The 19,385-nt window shown below is 45.7% G+C and overlaps 1 protein-coding gene across 1 annotated transcript in view; it reads right to left on the minus strand.

Moving 5' to 3' along the window:
* Positions 1–19,385, minus strand: part of ttyh2 (tweety family member 2) — a 260,383-nt gene that overhangs the window by 25,392 nt on the left and 215,606 nt on the right. The window contains 2 exon segments of the mRNA XM_084330305.1: positions 6,179–6,234; positions 8,817–8,886. Coding sequence (XP_084186431.1) covers positions 6,179–6,234; positions 8,817–8,886 — 126 coding nt within the window.

Here is a 19,385-nt window from a genome sequence, read left to right on the forward strand (position 1 = left end):
ATACCGTTTATGTCACAAATGTATCAGTACTAAATACCTATATGTCCCTATGCCATAAATGTCATGTATGTTGTGTATGTCATAAATGTCTATATGAATTGAAAATGGGGGACCCTGATGGAAACAAGACAAACGTCTTTCTCAGGTCTGCATCCCCTTAACAATTGTATGTATTGAGCCGTACTGTATTGTACCCATTCTGCAATCTGTTAAATAAAGTTTTCATTCATTCATTCATTCAAGGACCAGGCCCCTTAGCACAGCGCAAGGTACAACACAATATGGACCAAGCAACTGCGAAGGGTAACTCGTAGTGACGTAACCACGACACACACCTCCATAACATCAAACCCTGCGACGCCCGGGCCAACCCGGCATTTTCCCCCCGAAAAAGCACAAAGTCCTTCAGGGTACCAGAACAGCAGATCTGCGCCCCGGCGGACAACGGGTTAACTGACCTGGTCCGGCGCGACCAGAACCAGTCCCGTGTCCTAATCACGCCACCATCTGCCAAATCTCCATCCCAGTTGCTCTACAAAAAACGCAGTTTCTAACTTTCTATAATGAGCAACCAAGGCGGGCCAGCCCATGCGTGGTTCCACACTGAAGCACCCAGGGCCAGCGTTATGTACACGTCGAGACCCAAAACACATCAATGGTAATTCTAACAAGAAACCAGATAACGTTCCCTCCATGCCGCCTGGGACGAGCGGTAGGAAGCTGGCCAAAAGACACAGATATGGGCCCCAAATGACGCGTCTGAGAAAAAAATAACTGCCAACACTGCTCTGTATAAAGAGAGGAGACAGGGAACCCCCAGAGAGACCTCCCACGTGAGTAATAATTGAAAAGATATATGTAAACATTGAGCCACGTGACCAAAAGCTCAACACATATGCAATAGAGAGCAGAGCAGAAACAAAGTTTCCAACGCACCGCATAACTCAATCTTGACAATGACAGCGGTCCACAACATGGAGCCTGAAAAAAAAACTCACGGAAGCCGCACGAGTCACGACCAATAGAAACGCGCCCAGTGACGTATTCTATGGCCGGGGAAATTCCGTGACCCACCTGCCCAAATATGGCGTTGGACCAGGGAACTCCCCCCCCCCCCCCTCTCCCCACCCTGTGACGCGCTGACCCAACAGCGTGACAGGAAGACCGAAGAACAGGAGGTCCAACCCCCTGGCCAGAAAAAGGGGGGGAGGGGTTTATCAGTTCACCCCCTTATGACCCCATACCCCGGATACGATGAAAACAAACAAGCAGCGATGATACCAGTTTACCTAGCATGCTACATGAAAAGCGCATATCCACTAGGATGAGCTCAACCATTCCACGCCAGCCACAGACGATAAACTCGGTTTTTATACAAGGCTTTAGGCTCATGTGCAAACACGTCACCCGTGTATATATACTTCACCAAGTAAAGAGAAAACACAGAAGTTTAAAGAGAGGGTCAAAGACCTCGGTACAAGCTACATATGTGATTACTTCGGTAGGCTCTAACCTGGTTGTGGACTCTATGCCATGTTTCCCAAACGTAACAGAATACACACAACCCCCTCAGATAAAAAAGGTAAAGTTCACTCTTACTACTGCAAGAAGAACACAGTCTTCTTCATGATGAGGGAAGACAAGTCTTTCGACCGAGTGCTAGCCACAGGCTAAGCACACATGTATAGCGACCAGAACACAATTTTCAAGAAAACTGTCCTACTCCCTAAGCAAGCACACAACTCCACAGCTAGGTGAGGGTTATACATCGTATCTCCAATATATAGTGAATAAACACACATTTTGTAACAAAAAACAGTCCCTCACCAGGAGGGACTTTTTTATTTAATAACAAAATCATATGTTTGGGGGGGGGGGGGGTGGCAGGGGTAAACAGGGGAGTCACTAGCGGCGCTGCTTGCCCCCACGGGGAGCCGGCCCGGAGGAACGGTTCTGGGGAGCCTGGTCACGACGATCCCTACCATTACCTCCGGGCGTGGGGCGGCTGGCTGCAGCGGACGAGGCACTCCCTCCACTCCTGGCCTTCTTCGCCGAAGGTCCAGCAGCAGCGGCGGCGGTGGTGGCGGAGGCAACGGTCGCGGTCCTCTGCCGCCGTTGCTTCTTCCGGACATCACCGGTGGCATCAGGCCGGGGGAAATGGGGTTGGAGCACAGAGCGCTCCTCCTCCATCTCTCTGCAGGCTGCCGTCATCTGCTGCATGGCCGACCCGAATAGCCCAGCATCGGAGAGGGGGGCTGTGAGCAGCGGAATCCTCTTCTGCTCTGGCACCCGCGCCTGCTCCAGCCAAAGGTGGCGCTGGGAGAGAGTGGCCAGGGCGCGCTCCTTCCCGGCAGCTATCGCCTGCAGCTGGCTAAGGTGCAGGATGGCTCCAGCCGCCTGGGCGTGAAGATATTGCTGATGGTCATCCAATACCGACCCGCCCGCCATCATCCCCGACATGTAGCGTGCTAGCTGCACGATGTTGGAGGTCGCAGCTAGGCTCTGAGTCGCGGCGTTGTACACCTGGTCACTCCAATTAACCAACTGCCTAGCCGATTTCCCTTGGGGAACCGGCTTTCACAACGGCTCCCACACCTTTTCGGGACAAAGTATGGATGCCATCGGGCTATCAAGCCGAGGCACCCCGTCCTTTAGCCCCTGGACCAAACCCGCCACCCTCGTGACTGGCACGTAGGCGGGGGTAAGGCCAACAATGCGGGAGATTACCTGTCCCTGTGTCACGTAGGCCTCCATCGACGGGAAGAATGGGCAGACAACGCCCGTCTCTCTCACAGGACGACGTTGCCAGAGATGACCTATCATGTCATCAGGAACAGGTGCTGGCAGTGGCTGCGGGAACGCCACGCCATTAGCGGCTGCGGCGGCCGCCATGAGCTTGGGGAACAAGGCAAGCAACTCCACTTGCGTACCTCCCTCCACGTCACTCGCGTCCCTCACGTACGGGAGGCTGTCACGGGCGCCACCATCCGATGCGGCAGATAGCTGGGCATCTTGTCTCAGGGTCGGAGGTTCTAACCCAACCCTGGAGTACAAGGGACCCCAAGAAGACGCAACACTCCCTGCCACTCCCCGAGGGGGAGAGTGATACGTCTCTACTGGGGCTTCGAACAAGAGAGCTCTCGCCCCCTCCATATAATCCTCAGTCTCCATCGGAAATGGAGACGAGGCAAGAGAACTCTCGTCTGGCTCCAGCACAACATCAAAGCCTGGCCGTTCGCCCCTGCTGCTCGCCGCCTTACGACGAGAGCGAGCTGAGGCGGAGAGTCTGCGTCGCAAATCCCCAGCCACCAGAGGAGCTGTCGGCCTATCGGCCGACTGTCCACTGGCGGGGGAACCAGGGCCGGAACCAGGCCATCTCACGGGACATGGAGGCTCAACGGCCCCTCGGAGAGGCAAACTCACCACCGGGCGCCGCCCGGGCGTATCTGACTGCCACGACCGCGGAGCCAGAGATGCCCCACGATGCATGGAGGACGCGGCAATGGTGAAGCGCTGGTGAAGGGTGACGTTGCGAGCGTCCAAACCCTCCGAAGGTGCAAACATTATGTCTTAGCTTTTCTCGTAAAATTGCGAGAGAGAGGAAAATAAGATAAAATGTCCACGTAGCTCCTTTCCAACAACTATTTCGGCACTAAAATCAAAGTGGTGTATACAGTCACATTTCGGTGGTGAAAATAGGGAAGGAGCTGTTAGTATGGCCACAACCCCGCTTATGTAGAGGAGCGGATGTGGGTGTGGCCAGGTGGATGGGTGTGTACATGTGAAGAAAATTATTCAGTATTAGATTGATAAGGGATAGGGTTCCACTAGAGTGCAGAGCGTAAGCTATACGACATATAACTAGCTTGTTGTGAATGTGCTGCTCTAACCTGTTAACATGGTCACTGCTCTAACCTGTTAACATGGTCACTGTGTAGCTGCTCTAACCTGTTAACATGGTCACTGTGTAGCTGCTCTAACCTGTTAACATGGTCACTGTGTAGCTGCTCTAACCTGTTAACATGGTCACTGTGTAGCTGCTCTAACCTGTTAACATGGTCACTGTGTGGCTGCTCTAACCTGTTAACATGGTCACTGTGTGTCTAACCTGTTAACATGGTTGATTGATTGATTGATTGAAAAGTTTATTAACAGATTGCAGAATGGGTACAGTACAGTACAGCTCAATACATACAATTGTTAAGGGGATGCAGACCAGAGAAAGACTTTCGTCTTGTTTACATCAGGGTCCCCCATTTTCAATTCATCATAATTGGTCACTGTGTAGCTGCTCTAACCTGTTAACATGGTCACTGTGTAGCTGCTCTAACCTGTTAACATGGTCACTGTGTAGCTGCTTTAACCTGTTAACATGGTCACTGCTCTAACATGTTAACATGGTCACTGTGTAGCTGCTCTAACCTGTTAACATGGTCACTGTGTAGCTGCTCTAACCTGTTAACATGGTCACTGTGTGGCTGCTGTAACCTGTTAACATGGTCACTGTGTAGCTGCTCTAACCTGTTAACATGGTCACTGTGTAGCTGCTCTAACCTGTTAACATGGTCACTGTGTAGCTGCTCTAACCTGTTAACATGGTCACTGTGTAGCTGCTCTAACCTGTTAACATGGTCACTGTGTAGCTGCTCTAACCTGTTACCCATGTACATGACAAAATACTTCCCAAAGGTCAGTGAATACCACGATCACAACACCAGAGGGAGCTCCACAAATCATGTTAAACCCAGATTTGGCTCAAACAAGGGACTAAACACGTTTCGCAATTATGCCACATCAATGTGGAACGCCCTACCCAAAGCTGTAAAGGAATGTGAATCACTACCCACTTTCAAAAACACTCTCAAAAAACACCTAAGGGAGACTGCAACCCGAAACTGGCCCCTGTAAATGTCCGAACACAACCCCCTCCAATGTACAGTAAATTACCAAGTATGGTCTTGTCAATAATCCAATGTACAGTGTTGTTTGTACAGTTGTACAGTGTCCCCCACCCACCCCTCCTACCCAACCCCCCCCCCCCACCCCTCCTACCCCACTCCTACCCAACCCCCCCCCCCCCCCCCCCACTCCTAACCAACCCCCCCCCCACCCACCCAACCACCTCCAATGTACAGTCCCCCCCCACCCACCCAACCACCTCCAATGTACAGTCCCCCCCCCACCCCCACCTACCCAATCCAATGTACAGTTTCCACGCCTAATGTATATACTCTTTTCTTTCTGGTCTCTTTTTGTATCACAAACAGTACTGTAATTGCAAATCTGGTATGTCATAAATGTATAGATGGAGCAGTACTGTCTATCTGTATGTCATGTATGTCATATATGTTACGATGAATTGAAAATGGGGGACCCTGATGTAAACAAGACGAAAGTCTTTCTCTGGTCTGCATCCCCTTAACAATTGTATGTATTGAGCTGTACTGTACTGTACCCATTCTGCAATCTGTTAATAAAGTTTTCATTCATTCATTCATTCATTCATTCATTCATTCATTCATTCATTAAGATGGGCTGTGTAGCTGTTCTAACCTGTTAAGATGGGCTGTGTGGCTGCTCTAACCTGTTAAGATGAGCTGTGTAGCTGCTCTAACCTGTTAAGATGAGCTGTGTAGCTGCTCTAAGCTGTTAAGATGGGCTGTGTAGCTGCTCTAACCTGTTAAGATGGGCTGTGTAGCTGCTCTAACCTGTTAACATGGTCACTGTGTAGCTGCTCTAACCTGTTAACATGGTCACTGTGTGGCTGCTCTACCTGTTAACATGGTCACTGTGTAGCTGGTCTAACCTGTTAACATGGTCACTGTGTGGCTGCTCTACCTGTTAACATGGTCACTGTGTAGCTGCTCTAACCTGTTAACATGGTCATTGCTCTAATATGTTAACATGGTCACTGTGTAGCTGCTCTAACCTGTTAACATGGTCACTGTGTAGCTGCTCTAACCTGTTAACATGGTCACTGTGTAGCTGCTCTAACCTGTTAACATGGTCACTGTGTAGCTGCTCTAACCTGTTAACATGGTCACTGTGTGGCTGCTCTACCTGTTAACATGGTCACTGTGTGGCTGCTCTAACCTGGCGCTGTAATAAAAAGAAAGACATTCCATAGAGACCGCTAGGCAGTGTGGACTATAGGCTAACACCGTTTCTTATTCCTTACCTTCTGGAAGGGGTTAGAACGAGTCTGGTTGCAGTACAGGTAGTAATGAACTATATCTGTGGAGAATACACACACACACACACACACACACACACACACACGATTACGTCTTCATCGGACAGGCAACACCATTATTCTCCCTTAACTAGATCTACATTAGTGCCTTAGGGAGTGTTGAACGCCCTTGTAATTACAACTCCATTTAAGACGTCATTAACCCTCTTACTGCCACACTACAGAAGGTTAGCCCTTTACTATCACACTAGTAATAGTAATAAAACTAATAATAGTAAAAGTATTAGGTAGTGTGATAGTAAAGGGTTAACCTTCTGTAGTGTGGCAGTGAAAGGGTTAACCTGCTGTTGTGTGTGGCAGTGAAAGGGTTATTGGTATTGGTTAACTTTTTTATTTAATAATTTTTCCTATTGCTAGGTTTTAGTGAGTTTTTCCTTACCTTCGCGTGGGGTATGTCTGGGAGTGTTGCATTTATTTTGCATTTATTTAATTTTTTTTTGACTTTATTGTTCTTGACCTATTGTGATGTTTCTTCTTGACTTGTTTAACACATTAACTGCCACGGAGTTTGATAATCTTATACCATTCTCTGCCAGCACTGTAAGTCTATGGAGATGTTCACCTTCTTTGCAGGGCTATAACTTTTTAAATTGTATTGCTAAATTGACATTACTATGGCCCATTCAACATCGATTATCTATCGTTCAGGATGTAGGAACGTTTTACTTTTTCATTCACACATTCATACAAAAATAACGTCTAGAGGGGGAGCTCCAGTAGCTCACTGCGTACCTCGAACGCTATTTCGGCGTCGGGGACAACCGTGCGCGTCACGGATCTGGGGTAGCGAGTTCGACTCCCGGACAAGCCGTACTTTCTCAGAGTGTCTTTCCCCCCATCTATACCCCCATTCAACCTGTTTCTGTCGGTCATACTTGACCAGGAAAAAGCGATAAACGCGAAAAGAACCAGCTGACTGGTCAAAGTTAAAAAAAATAATAATAATAACGTCTAGAACAGGGGTAGGCAACCCTAGGTGAAATATTTTGCACTGTTGTCGCATTTATCTTGTTGAAATCCTCCCACAGGTTCTTTTTACTACCACATATTTAATTGAGACCCTTTATTTGTTTATTATTTCAATTTAGCTGGAAATACATTGCTACATCATTCAGTAACATTTGCAGAGCCTTATAACAAAAACATTATTACGGTCACCATTGTGACCAGTGGGATTAATCAACAAATTGTATTATTTATTTTTCTATTTCATTGAACATTGCACATGTTAAAAGCCATTTTTTTTACTCAAAATGTGAGTATTACCAAGTCAACTTGTGTTCTTAAAACAATGACAATAAACATAGTTTTATTAGGTTGAAATAATGTGGTTGTGTACTTATTTTTCTGTTAACTTATTATGGATTGAAAACTGAAAACCTTAATGCACAGTAACTGAACTCAATATTTTTAAGTTCTGGTAACTTATTATTATTTTTTTTTTACAGTGTAGTCTTGCGATCAATCAAAACTTATTTACACGATATACCTCACATTCACCCTCCATTCACATCCTGGTGTTCTCCTGGTGTTCTCCATTAGGCCTGTAGGTGGAGCTATGACAGCACACGTACAGTACACACACCGATGGTGTGTGATGTGTCCAAAAATGAATGGGCAAATGTGAGTGAAATGGTCGCACTGTATGCAGCTGTTTGTCTGCATTGCATTCCCCCCCCCAACTCAGATTAACGTTAACGTGAGATATACGTGATAACGTGAGATATAGGCATAAATGCATATATAGATTATCAAATGCCGTTTGATACCGATCCACGCTATATTAAAAATTTCAACTGTACATGGTCCTAAACGTTATGACTGATCATGCGCGGGTGAACAGGGGGGGGGGGTCGTTTATAATTCCGTGATCGTCGTTAAATGCTTCATGTAGTATGGGTGATATATAGATCAGAGCAGTTTGCATGGATAATAATAAACAAAAACGCTGAAAGTCACGGCAGCCTCCTCTTACCGTTGGGCGATGACACTGGAGCAAAAAGATCCCAGTTATTTGATGGGGATCGAGGCGATCCATTTCCGGTTTGTATAATAATAATAACAGCCCAAATCATGTCGATTATTGAGTTATGGCAGCGATCGCTACACATGGACGTGTGTCTTGAGTCCCGCAACGATAAGCGAGTGGCCGGACGTATTTAGGAGACGCACCGATATCCAACCGGCATTTCCGGTTTGGCAACTCGCCGATCATCCACCAGGTGGCAGTATTGAAGCATTCCAGAGTTGTGCCGAGTCCCACAGCATCAGACCAGCCTCCGTGAGGGAAATATGAATACCATGGCGAAAATATGAAATATGATCAAAATAACGTTGTACGCCGTGATCTGGCAGAATTCGCATGAACTTGAAACCCGTCGTATGACGTTTTTGGCGCAGGAAGTGTTAAAGACGATGTGTCCGGCCCATGGGGACATTAACGTGTGTTGTCGGGCCTTACAAATACATTTGATTTGATTTGATTATTGTCGCAGTGAAAGGGTTAACCGTCTGTAGTGTGGCAGTGAAAGGGTTAAGAGCAGCCGTTCAGGTTCAGACTCACCGGCACTGATGAGGTCCTTGGTTTGGCTCATGAGGAACTGGTCAGGGGCCACACAGAAGTCACTGGTGCCCTGAAACACAGACAGGAAGACATGGGTTAAACACAGGGGCCACACAGAAGTCACTGGTGCCCTGAAACACAGACAGGAAGACATGGGCTAAACACAGGGGCCACACAGAAGTCACTGGTGCCCTGAAACACAGACAGGAAGACATGGGTTAAACACAGGGGCCACACAGAAGTCACTGGTGCCCTGAAACACAGACAGGAAGACATGGGTTAAACACAGGGGCCACACAGAAGTCACTGGTGCCCTGAAACACAGACAGGAAGACATGGGTTAAACACAGGGGCCACACAGAAGTCACTGGTGCCCTGAAACACAGACAGGAAGACATGGGTTAAACACAGGGGCCACACAGAAGTCACTGGTGCCCTGAAACACAGACATGAAGACATGGGTTAAACACAGGGGCCACACAGAAGTCACTGGTGCCCTGAAACACAGACAGGAAGACATGGGCTAAACACAGGGGCCACACAGAAGTCACTGGTGCCCTGAAACACAGACATGAAGACATGGGTTAAACACAGGGGCCACACAGAAGTCACTGGTGCCCTGAAACACAGACAGGAAGACATGGGCTAAACACAGGGGCCACACAGAAGTCACTGGTGCCCTGAAACACAGACAGGAAGACATGGGCTAAACACAGGGGCCACACAGAAGTCACTGGTGCCCTGAAACACAGACAGGAAGACATGGGCTAAACACAGGGGCCACACAGAAGTCACTGGTGCCCTGAAACACAGACAGGAAGACATGGGCTAAACACAGGGGCCACACAGAAGTCACTGGTGCCCTGAAACACAGACTGTAGTGAAGTACAGAAGTACTTTTAGGGAATTGGTACTTTACTCTAGTATTATTAGGTTTGTATATTTTACTCAATTACATTTGAGAGAAAAAAAACGTACTTTTTACTTTAAAAAAAACCTACGAAGTACAAATCTCGCAGGTCCAACAATTTTAATTAGTATATTTGTTTCTCTGGCCGAACTAACGTTAGCGTTATTAATCCTGCGGCCGCGCTTTATTTAAAAACAGCCAATCAAATCCCCATTAGTGGAAAATTAACCCGCCCATACCCATGCTGATTGGTCCTTGTGCAAGACTAGAAAGCGGGGATCTTTGATTAAACACCTGCTATCAGAAGAATAGACAGTCAGAAAAAAAGTTTGTACTTTAACTTTTTAGTACTTTTAAAAGTAGAAACTTTTTTACTTTTACTCAAGTGTGTTTTTAGCCAGATACTCTGACTTTTACTTGAGTATGATTTTGAGACGGTACCCATACTTTCACTTAAGTATAATTTCTGGGTACTTTTTACACCCCTGCTAGTAGGGATGAGACGATGTGCTTATCTCACAACATGATTCAATACACGTTACAGGGTTCACGGTTCGATTAAACCACAATACAATATAATACAGGGTTCCCACAGACATTGCAAAATGAAATTCAAGGACTTTCAAATACTTTTTCATTTTAAAAGGGCATTTAAAATGATACAATTAACTTTTAACACATCCAGTGCCGTTCACGAGAATTATCATTTCTGTGGCCCAACGGTTCAGTGCCAGAAACGAAGATTCTTGTTTCTGGGTTGTTATTTCTTTTATTCGCTATTTCCATTCATAATCCATCGAGGCAGCCTGTGCAGGCTGTCCTGAATGGGTCTGAGATCGCAAACGTCCAATACCGCCGCCTAACGCCTTGCGGCCGGTACTGCACATCCTTGGAATCTCTCTGGCTCAGCCTGTACGTCGATCTCAAAAGTCCGGTCCGGGTTTTCGGGGAGGAGTAACGTTTATAACACATGGATTGGGGAGAATCGAGCACCGCCGGTTCATGTACTTTGGTGGATTATGTTGGCAACACGATCGACATCAATACTTGGAATGGTGATCAGATAATTGGAATATTCTTTTTGCAGTACATCCTAGTCAAGGTAAGGGCTATATGGTATCAATCTTGTGTTGATCCGAGCATGCCTTCGTTGTGATCCGAAAGTGTTATTGTAACGTTACTCCACAACGTATGCCGTTGGTGACGATCGAATCATAGAAAGCCCCCCCCCCCACCTCATGATGAAACATAATACCGATAATATAGCGTTGATTTCAGATTGATTGTTGATCCAAGCGAGGAATGGCACGGTTTCTAGTGACATGCACTAAACACTGCTTAGCGGCGTTTCCTGGGAATACACAGAATTACTCTAAAACTATACTCATATTCACCACGGTATAAAACGGGAATGTATGGATGAAAGAATGATCTGTTTTTTGCATCTTGACCGGAAGAAACTCAATGACAATCGACTATATTATTAGATCCATAGCTATAATATTTAATATAGTTTTAGCACTGCAGACACCGGCATGTATCACCATTCATTAAAGAGCTGGCACACACGGCCCACAGCGACCTCTCGTGAACGGCACTGGATGTAAATGCTGTTTTTTTATTGAAAAAAATATATATCGGATCCAATATTTATGGCTTAAAACCAATTTCCAACAAGTAGTTACACTTTTACAATTTTATCATGGATGAACAAAACTTAAAATGCGAATGGTTGATTTAAATTTCAATTACTTTTTAAGCACATTGTTAAAATAAATGGCTGTTTTCAAGGAATTCCAGGACTTTTCTCAAAAATCAAGCACTTTAAGCACTTCAAGGACCTTGTGCGAACCCTGATAATACAAGTTAAAATATTCTCATGGTCTGACAGCAGCAGAGGAACAGAGCCTGTCATGGTGTGACAGCAGTAGAGCAACAGAGCCTCTCATGGTGTGACAGCAGCAGAGGAACAGAGCCTCTCATGGTGTGACAGCAGTAGAGGAACAGAGCCTCTCATGGTGTGCCAGCAGTAGAGGAACAGAGCCTCTCATGGTGTGACAGCAGCAGAGGAACAGATCCTTTCATGGTGTGACAGCAGAGGAACAGAGTCTCTCATGGTGTGACAGCAGTAGAGGAACAGAGCCTCTCATGGTGTGACAGCAGTAGAGGAACAGAGCCTCTCGTGGTGTGACAGCAGCAGAGGAACAGAGCCTCTCATGGTGTGACAGCAGCAGAGGAACAGATCCTCTCATGGTGTGACAGCAGAGGAACAGAGCATCTCATGGTGTGACAGCAGTAGAGGAACAGAGCCTCTCATGGTGTGACAGCAGTAGAGCAACAGAGCCTCTCATGGTGTGACAGCAGCAGAGGAACAGAGCCTCTCATGGTGTGACAGCAGTAGAGGAACAGATCCTCTCATGGTGTGACAGCAGAGGGACAGAGCCTCTCATGGTGTGACAGCAGTAGAGGAACAGAGCCTCTCATGGTGTGACAGCAGTAGAGCAACAGAGCCTCTCATGGTGTGACAGCAGTAGAGGAACAGAGCCTCTCATGGTGTGACAGCAGTAGAGGAACAGAGCCTCTCATGGTGTGACAGCAGCAGAGGAACAGATCCTCTCATGGTGTGACAGCAGAGGAACAGAGCATCTCATGGTGTGACAGCAGTAGAGGAACAGAGCCTCTCATGGTGTGACAGCAGTAGAGGAACAGATCCTCTCATGGTGTGACAGCAGAGGAACAGAGCATCTCATGGTGTGACAGCAGTAGAGGAACAGAGCCTCTCATGGTGTGACAGCAGTAGAGCAACAGAGCCTCTCATGGTGTTACAGCAGCAGAGGAACAGAGCCTCTCATGGTGTGACAGCAGAGGGACAGAGCCTCTCATGGTGTGACAGCAGTAGAGGAACAGAGCCTCTCATGGTGTGACAGCAGTCGAGCAACAGAGCCTCTCATGGTGTGACAGCAGCAGATGAACAGAGCCTCTCATGGTGTGACAGCAGCAGAGGAACAGAGCCTCTCATGGTGTGACAGCAGCAGAGCCTCTCATGGTGTGACAGCAGTAGATAGAGGAACAGAGCCTCTCATGGTGTGACGGCAGTAGATAGAGGAACAGAGCCTCTCATGGTGTGACGGCAGTAGATAGAGGAACAGAGCCTCTCATGGTGTGACGGCAGTAGATAGAGGGACAGAGCCTCTCATGGTGTGACGGCAGTAGATAGAGGAACAGAGCCTCTCATGGTGTGACAGCAGTAGATAGAGGAACAGAGCCTCTCATGGTGTGATGGCAGCAGAGGAACAGAGCCTCTCATGGTGTGACAGCAGTAGAGGAACAGAGCCTCTCATGGTGTGACAGCAGTAGAGGAAAAGAGCCTCTCATGATGTGACAGCAGTAGAGGAACAGAGCCTCTCATGATGTGACTGCAGCTTGAGTTGAGTTTATTTTATCTCGAACAATCAACCATATGAAAAACACAATCAAAATGATAAACTAGAGACTTTTTTTTTAATGAAATCTAACATTCTTCATTAAAATGATAAACAAATGAGTTCGAGAAGGAGCAGAAGCAAATGCTTATCTAGTCCTGCCCCTTTCTCACAATATCATACATAAAACAAAATATCTTACAAACCTAAAATAACAAACAAAATAAACATCAATAAAAAAATAACACAAATGTTAGTAGAAATAAAAATATATAAAATAAAAATGTTAGAGCTCCTCATTTTTGTACTCATCAATGAGAGTTTTCCTATATCTATTTTTGAACTGTACAATGTTCTTGCTCGGCAGAGGAACAGAGCCTCTCATGGTGTGACAGCAGCAGAGGAACAGAGCCTCTCATGGTGTGACAGCAGCAGAGGAACAGAGCCTCTCATGGTGTGACAGCAGCAGAGGAACAGAGCCTCTCATGGTCTGACAGCAGCAGAGGAACAGAGCCTCTCATGGTCTGACAGCAACAGAGGAACAGAGCCTCTCATGGTGTGACAGCAGCAGAGGAACAGAGCATCTCATGGTGTGACAGCAGTAGAGCCTCTCATGGTGTGACAGCAGCAGAGGAACAGAGCCTCTCATGGTGTGACAGCAGCAGAGGAACAGAGCATCTCATGGTGTGACAGCAGCAGAGGAACAGAGCCTCTCATGGTCTGACAGCAGCAGAGGAACAGAGCCTCTCATGGTGTGACAGCAGCAGAGGAACAGAGCCTCTCATGGTGTGACAGCAGTAGAGCCTCTCATGGTGTGACAGCAGCAGATGAACAGAGCCTCTCATGGTGTGACAGCAGCAGAGGAACAGAGCCTCTCATGGTGTGACAGCAGCAGAGCCTCTCATGGTGTGACAGCAGTAGATAGAGGAACAGAGCCTCTCATGGTGTGACGGCAGTAGATATAGGAACAGAGCCTCTCATGGTGTGACAGCAGTAGATAGAGGAACAGATCCTCTCATGGTGTGACAGCAGTAGATAGAGGAACAGATCCTCTCATGGTGTGACGGCAGCAGAGGAACAGAGCCTCTCATGGTGTGATAGCAGCAGAGGAACAGAGCCTCTCAGTGGCACCTCAGCCTACAACGCCGGGCTTGTGACAGGCAACACAAATGAACACAAGGCGGCGAGATACAACGTAAGGAGGACAGTAATAGAGGCAAAACGGCGCTACAGAGATAAGGTTGAACTTCAGTTTGAACAGGCTGACTCTAGAGGTATGTGGCAGGGCCTCAGAACGATGACAGATTACAAAGGCACCTCCCTCAAGCTGAACAGTGACATCTCATTGGCAAATGATCTCAATACCTTCTATGCGAGGTTTGAGGCTGTGAATAACAACACCAGCCTACAAGCCACTGCAATGGAGGGGGGGCCACTGCCGATGGAGACTCAGTGTTCAGGATAACAGAACATGAGGTGAGGAGGACCTTTAAGAAAGTGAATATCAGGAAGGCAGCAGGACCGGACGGTATCCCCGGCCGCGTCCTAAGTCTGTGCCGACCAATTGGCCCCGGTATTCACTGACATATTTAACCTGTCCTTAGAACAGGCTGTCATGCCCACCTGTCTGAAGAAGTCCACCATTATCCATCTACCCAAAAAATCCACGCCCGCTTGCCTCAACGACTACCGCCGTGTAGCTCTCACCTCCATAGCCATGAAGTGCTTTGAGAAGCTTGTGAAGTTGTTATGGTTTGTAAGCAACCCCAACAGCACGACACAGACAGGTAGTTCAGAGTTAGCCAAAAACGAAGGGCGTATTTATTTTCACAAACAGAAATGTGCGACAATTATGTTACTCCATTTGAGGGGAATGTCCTTTAGCAAAGTAGGGCTCTGCGGCTCTGCAGCTCTGCCTTTACCAGAGTTGACTCTGCGGCTCTGCAGCTCTGCCCTTAGCAAGGTTGACTCTGCGGCTCTGCAGCACTGCAGCTTTATGCTATCCCACTCGAGAGGGAAAAAGAAACGTAGAATGTCATTAGTAAAAAAAAATTAAAAAAAACACAATCCCATTTATATTGTATTGTAACTCTAATCTGCATTGTATATTGTATATATGTATATTGAACATTCTTGTTTTGTTTACACTTGTTTAAGTACTTGACTTTCTATTTTATACTTATTATACTTATTTTATAATTATCTATTTTTATCTAGCACACTCTCAGGAGCAAATCAGAAAGAAGCATCTCATACAAAAGTATTCTGTGTGGTGCTTCCGGGTTGGCCGACCGTCCATACTAACACAATTGGCAGTGTTAGTGGGTGGGAAACCCGGTTAGGGTGGGTCCTGGTCGTTGTAAACAGCGACTCCTACAGTTCGGTCGAGGCACCTGCACAGCAAGGGAAGGATCTAGGAGAGGTAGTGAGACCTTCCACGCGTTACACTTTCCCAGTGAGAGTCAGCACTGCCAGGTGAAAAGAAGTGGTGGGCTTGGTACACATGTGTCGGAGGAAGCATGTGATAGTCTCCGCCCTCCCGGACCGACGGTAGGGGGTAGAGTGCGCAATGACCAGGAAGGGGATTGGGAATTGGCATAACGACTAACATTGGGATGGGAGAAAAATGGAAAAAGAAGGAGGGGGAAAAATGACAACTAATAAAGAAACTTGAAACTTGACAGCAGCAGAGGAACAGAGCCACTCAGGGTCTGATAGCAGCAGAGCCTCTCAGGGGGTGCAGACACTATTTTCTATAATTAAGGGATCTGTGGAGGGAGGAATTCATTATGTACTCGGCAGCTTTCACACAATAACACTAGAATGTGCACACACACAAACACACACACACACACACACACACTCACTCACTCACTCACTCACTCACACGCACGCACGCACGCACGCACACACACACACAGACACACACACACACACACACACACGCACACACGCACACACACACACACACACAACCCAGCCTGGTTACAGTAGCTAATAGACCAGCCTGGTTACAGTAGCTAATAGACCAGACTAGCCTGGTTACACTAGCTAGCTAATAGACCAGACCAGGCTACTGTAACCAGGCTGGTCTGGGCCCTATTCCCCGTAACTGGTTCAACTAAGTCGATCAAAAGTCCCATTATCCAGATTCAATTAACCCGATGTTTGAAACCAGGCTTTCCCTGTTCCTCGAACGCTGATTCACTCTCGTTAATTCGAACCAGACTTGATACTCAGGATAATTGCGCGCAGCCGCATCACCTGAAAAGACAGCAGGTGTCGATCGCAGAAATCCTGATTTTCTAACGGCATTGATTGATTGATTGATTGATTGATTGATTGAAAACTGCAGAATGGGTACAATACAGTACGGCTCAATAGCCTTGCCGACAAGTTAAATGCATATCTATAGGCTAATTTTAAGTCCCTCATTACCCCAATCAATCAGATTATATTTCCTTAAATGTACCTGCTGGTAGTAGGCTTAATGGAATGAAACGAGATCTTGCTAGCGAAAATAATTACTTCAACTCTTTCAGAATAAGTAGATAAAAACAAGCCCAAAGAGTATCTAATTGATATGAATGAATAGATACTTATAAGGATATGTGTACTGTATGCGCTTAGGTATCATGTACTATATAAATACATGGTTCCCAAAGTTTTCAAGGCGCAACCCCAGAGAGGCTTGGAGGCTATACAGTTTCACTATTAATCAGGTTTTAATCTGTTTTTGACATCATCCATACATGCATTGAATTGATTAACCTTTGGTTTATACCAGTGACACCAGTCATGTTCATCACCATCTTGTTCATCATCAGATAACAGTGCTTGAACAGATAAATGCATTTTCTCAAATTCATTCATCAAAACATCAAAGGTTTGCAATTTCTCATTCACTTTTCTCAAGTCACGTCCACGTCATCAAATCCGTCAAACAGCGCATCTCCTCAGACATTTTAATCCCAGTTACAATATCATAGAGCCATATGAAATCCGTTTTATTATTTTCCAAATTCCATAAAATGTTTTCCCAAATTCCGTTTTTTCCGTTTTAGTATTTCAGAATTCTGTATTTAGCTTTTTATGCTCATTTTACCATCATAAATAGTGTCTAATAAAGTGGGAATGAATAAATGTCCACAATTGAATAAGATATAACAGTCCATTTAATGTTTTTAAGTGCTGCAACTCAGAAATACAGTTCAATTTTACACAATATTTTTCAAATAATATTGTGACAAAATTTAAATACACATTTCAAGTGTAAACAATAGATACAGCTAGCTACTACTGACATTATCACAATGACAATGTCAGTAGCCTAGCTATATCTATTATATTGTGATGAAATATAGTAATGCATAATTTAGGCACCTTTAGTTTAGTTTATTTCGTTTATAAAGGACAGTGTATAATGACAATCGTTTGCATTAAACAAATGGATGGGTGCACTAGATTTAGCTAGAAGCTATCATTTCCATCTATAGTCCTATGTACTGTAACGTTACATAGCTATTTAAGTTTATTTAGATTATAAAGGGCAGTGTATAATGACAATCGTTTGCATTAAACAAATGGATGGGTGCACTAGACTTAGCTAGAAGCTATAATTTCCATCTATAGTCCTATAACGTTACATAGCTATTTAAGTTTATTTAGTTTATAAAGGACAGTGTGTAATGACAATCGTTTGCATTAAACAAATGGATGGGTGCACCAGATTTAGCTAGAAGCTATCATGTCCTAACGTTACATAGTAATTTAATCACAATAGTGTCGCAAGTGTTTTTGCGGGTCCAGTCCACGGAACGTTGACAGCATTTGCAAAACACCTTATCGACTGAAGCATAAAAGTAATTAGGATACTGCTCTGCTCTGAATTTAGGGCTTATTGCGGAATTTCTTAGCTTCTTGACGACGTTAACACCGAAGCAGCCAGACGGCAGACGCTTGAGCACTGCTGTGTTGTGTGTAACCTGCTCTAGCGTCCCCACCTCCCCGGTTGCGTGTGCACCAAACGTTCCACCCAAAAACGGAATTTCAGTCCAGATTAGGCCAAATTCTGCAATATTCCACATTTTGCAGTTGATTCCATTTTTATTGGTTAATTCCGCGATTCCGTGAACGCGGATTTCATATGGCTCTACAATATCACAATAATGTGTGAGTGACAGTGATACAATTCAACAATCCACAGATTCAGATTCGTCGTAATTCACATCCACAAGCCACGCAAAAAGACGCTTCAATTTATGCTTGAATGAAACACAATCCGGACGGTCCGTTAAGCAAATACATCCACAGCAGAGAATATAAAACGAATCAAAGCCAAAATATCCCCGCGGGATTCACATTTGCAATGCTCCGTTATTAAAATAACCACATAGTGTGTGTCGCGACTCGCGAGCACCGTATAGCTATGACGTGCATTATTTAGGACAAAGTAAATCCATAGGCTGAATATGATTTATTATCAGCATTTTAGGTCTATTATTTTACATTTCAAAAGCCCCCTCTAGAAAAACGAAGCACAAAAACATAATTCAGAATGGCATAATGGGATCTGTGAGGAAGGGAGCTGGCATTCTTTTGCGATGGCGTGGCCAGTTTATCCAGCTAACTGAACTAAACTCTGCACTGGAGCAGGTTCAAACTTTTTGATCTGTTGCCAATTTAGGGATGCACCGAATAATCGGCCGCCGATAATTATCGGCCGAAAATGGTCAAAAAGGCTCTTTCGGCTTTCGGCCGAAAGGGTTTTAGCACCGAAAATATATCACCGAATGTCAAAGAACAGGGACGTTCGTAACCTACCTAACGTGTTGTTGTGATGACGTAATCAAAACGTGGCTTCAGTCATTACATGCGCAATGTGAGCTCTTCAGTCCTGCGTTCTGCAGCCTGTGATAACTCCTCTTGGGACTCGGGAGTCGCGCTGTTTCTATGTAAACTCTGCGTGCAACACGTCCAATAAATGCGTCTTTAACATGCTTTATATCCTCACCATTACTATATGCCCGTCGCGGTTAAAAACCTTTTTAATTAACGTTAGCGTTAAGCTAGCTAACAAGGCTTCCGGTCCTCTTTCTCTTGTCTCTCTTAAAGCTACGTCATCCCCCGCTAATAGTCACGGGAGATGTAGTAAATACAACAGTCCTTCCATGTAGGCTAGAACGCGGTGAATTATGACAGTAGTTCAAGTTTCTTTATGAGTTGTCATACAAAAAT

The sequence above is a fragment of the Notolepis coatsorum genome (assembly GCF_963971535.1).
Source record: "Notolepis coatsorum genome assembly, chromosome: 15".
Taxonomy (NCBI): domain Eukaryota; kingdom Metazoa; phylum Chordata; class Actinopteri; order Aulopiformes; family Paralepididae; genus Notolepis; species Notolepis coatsorum.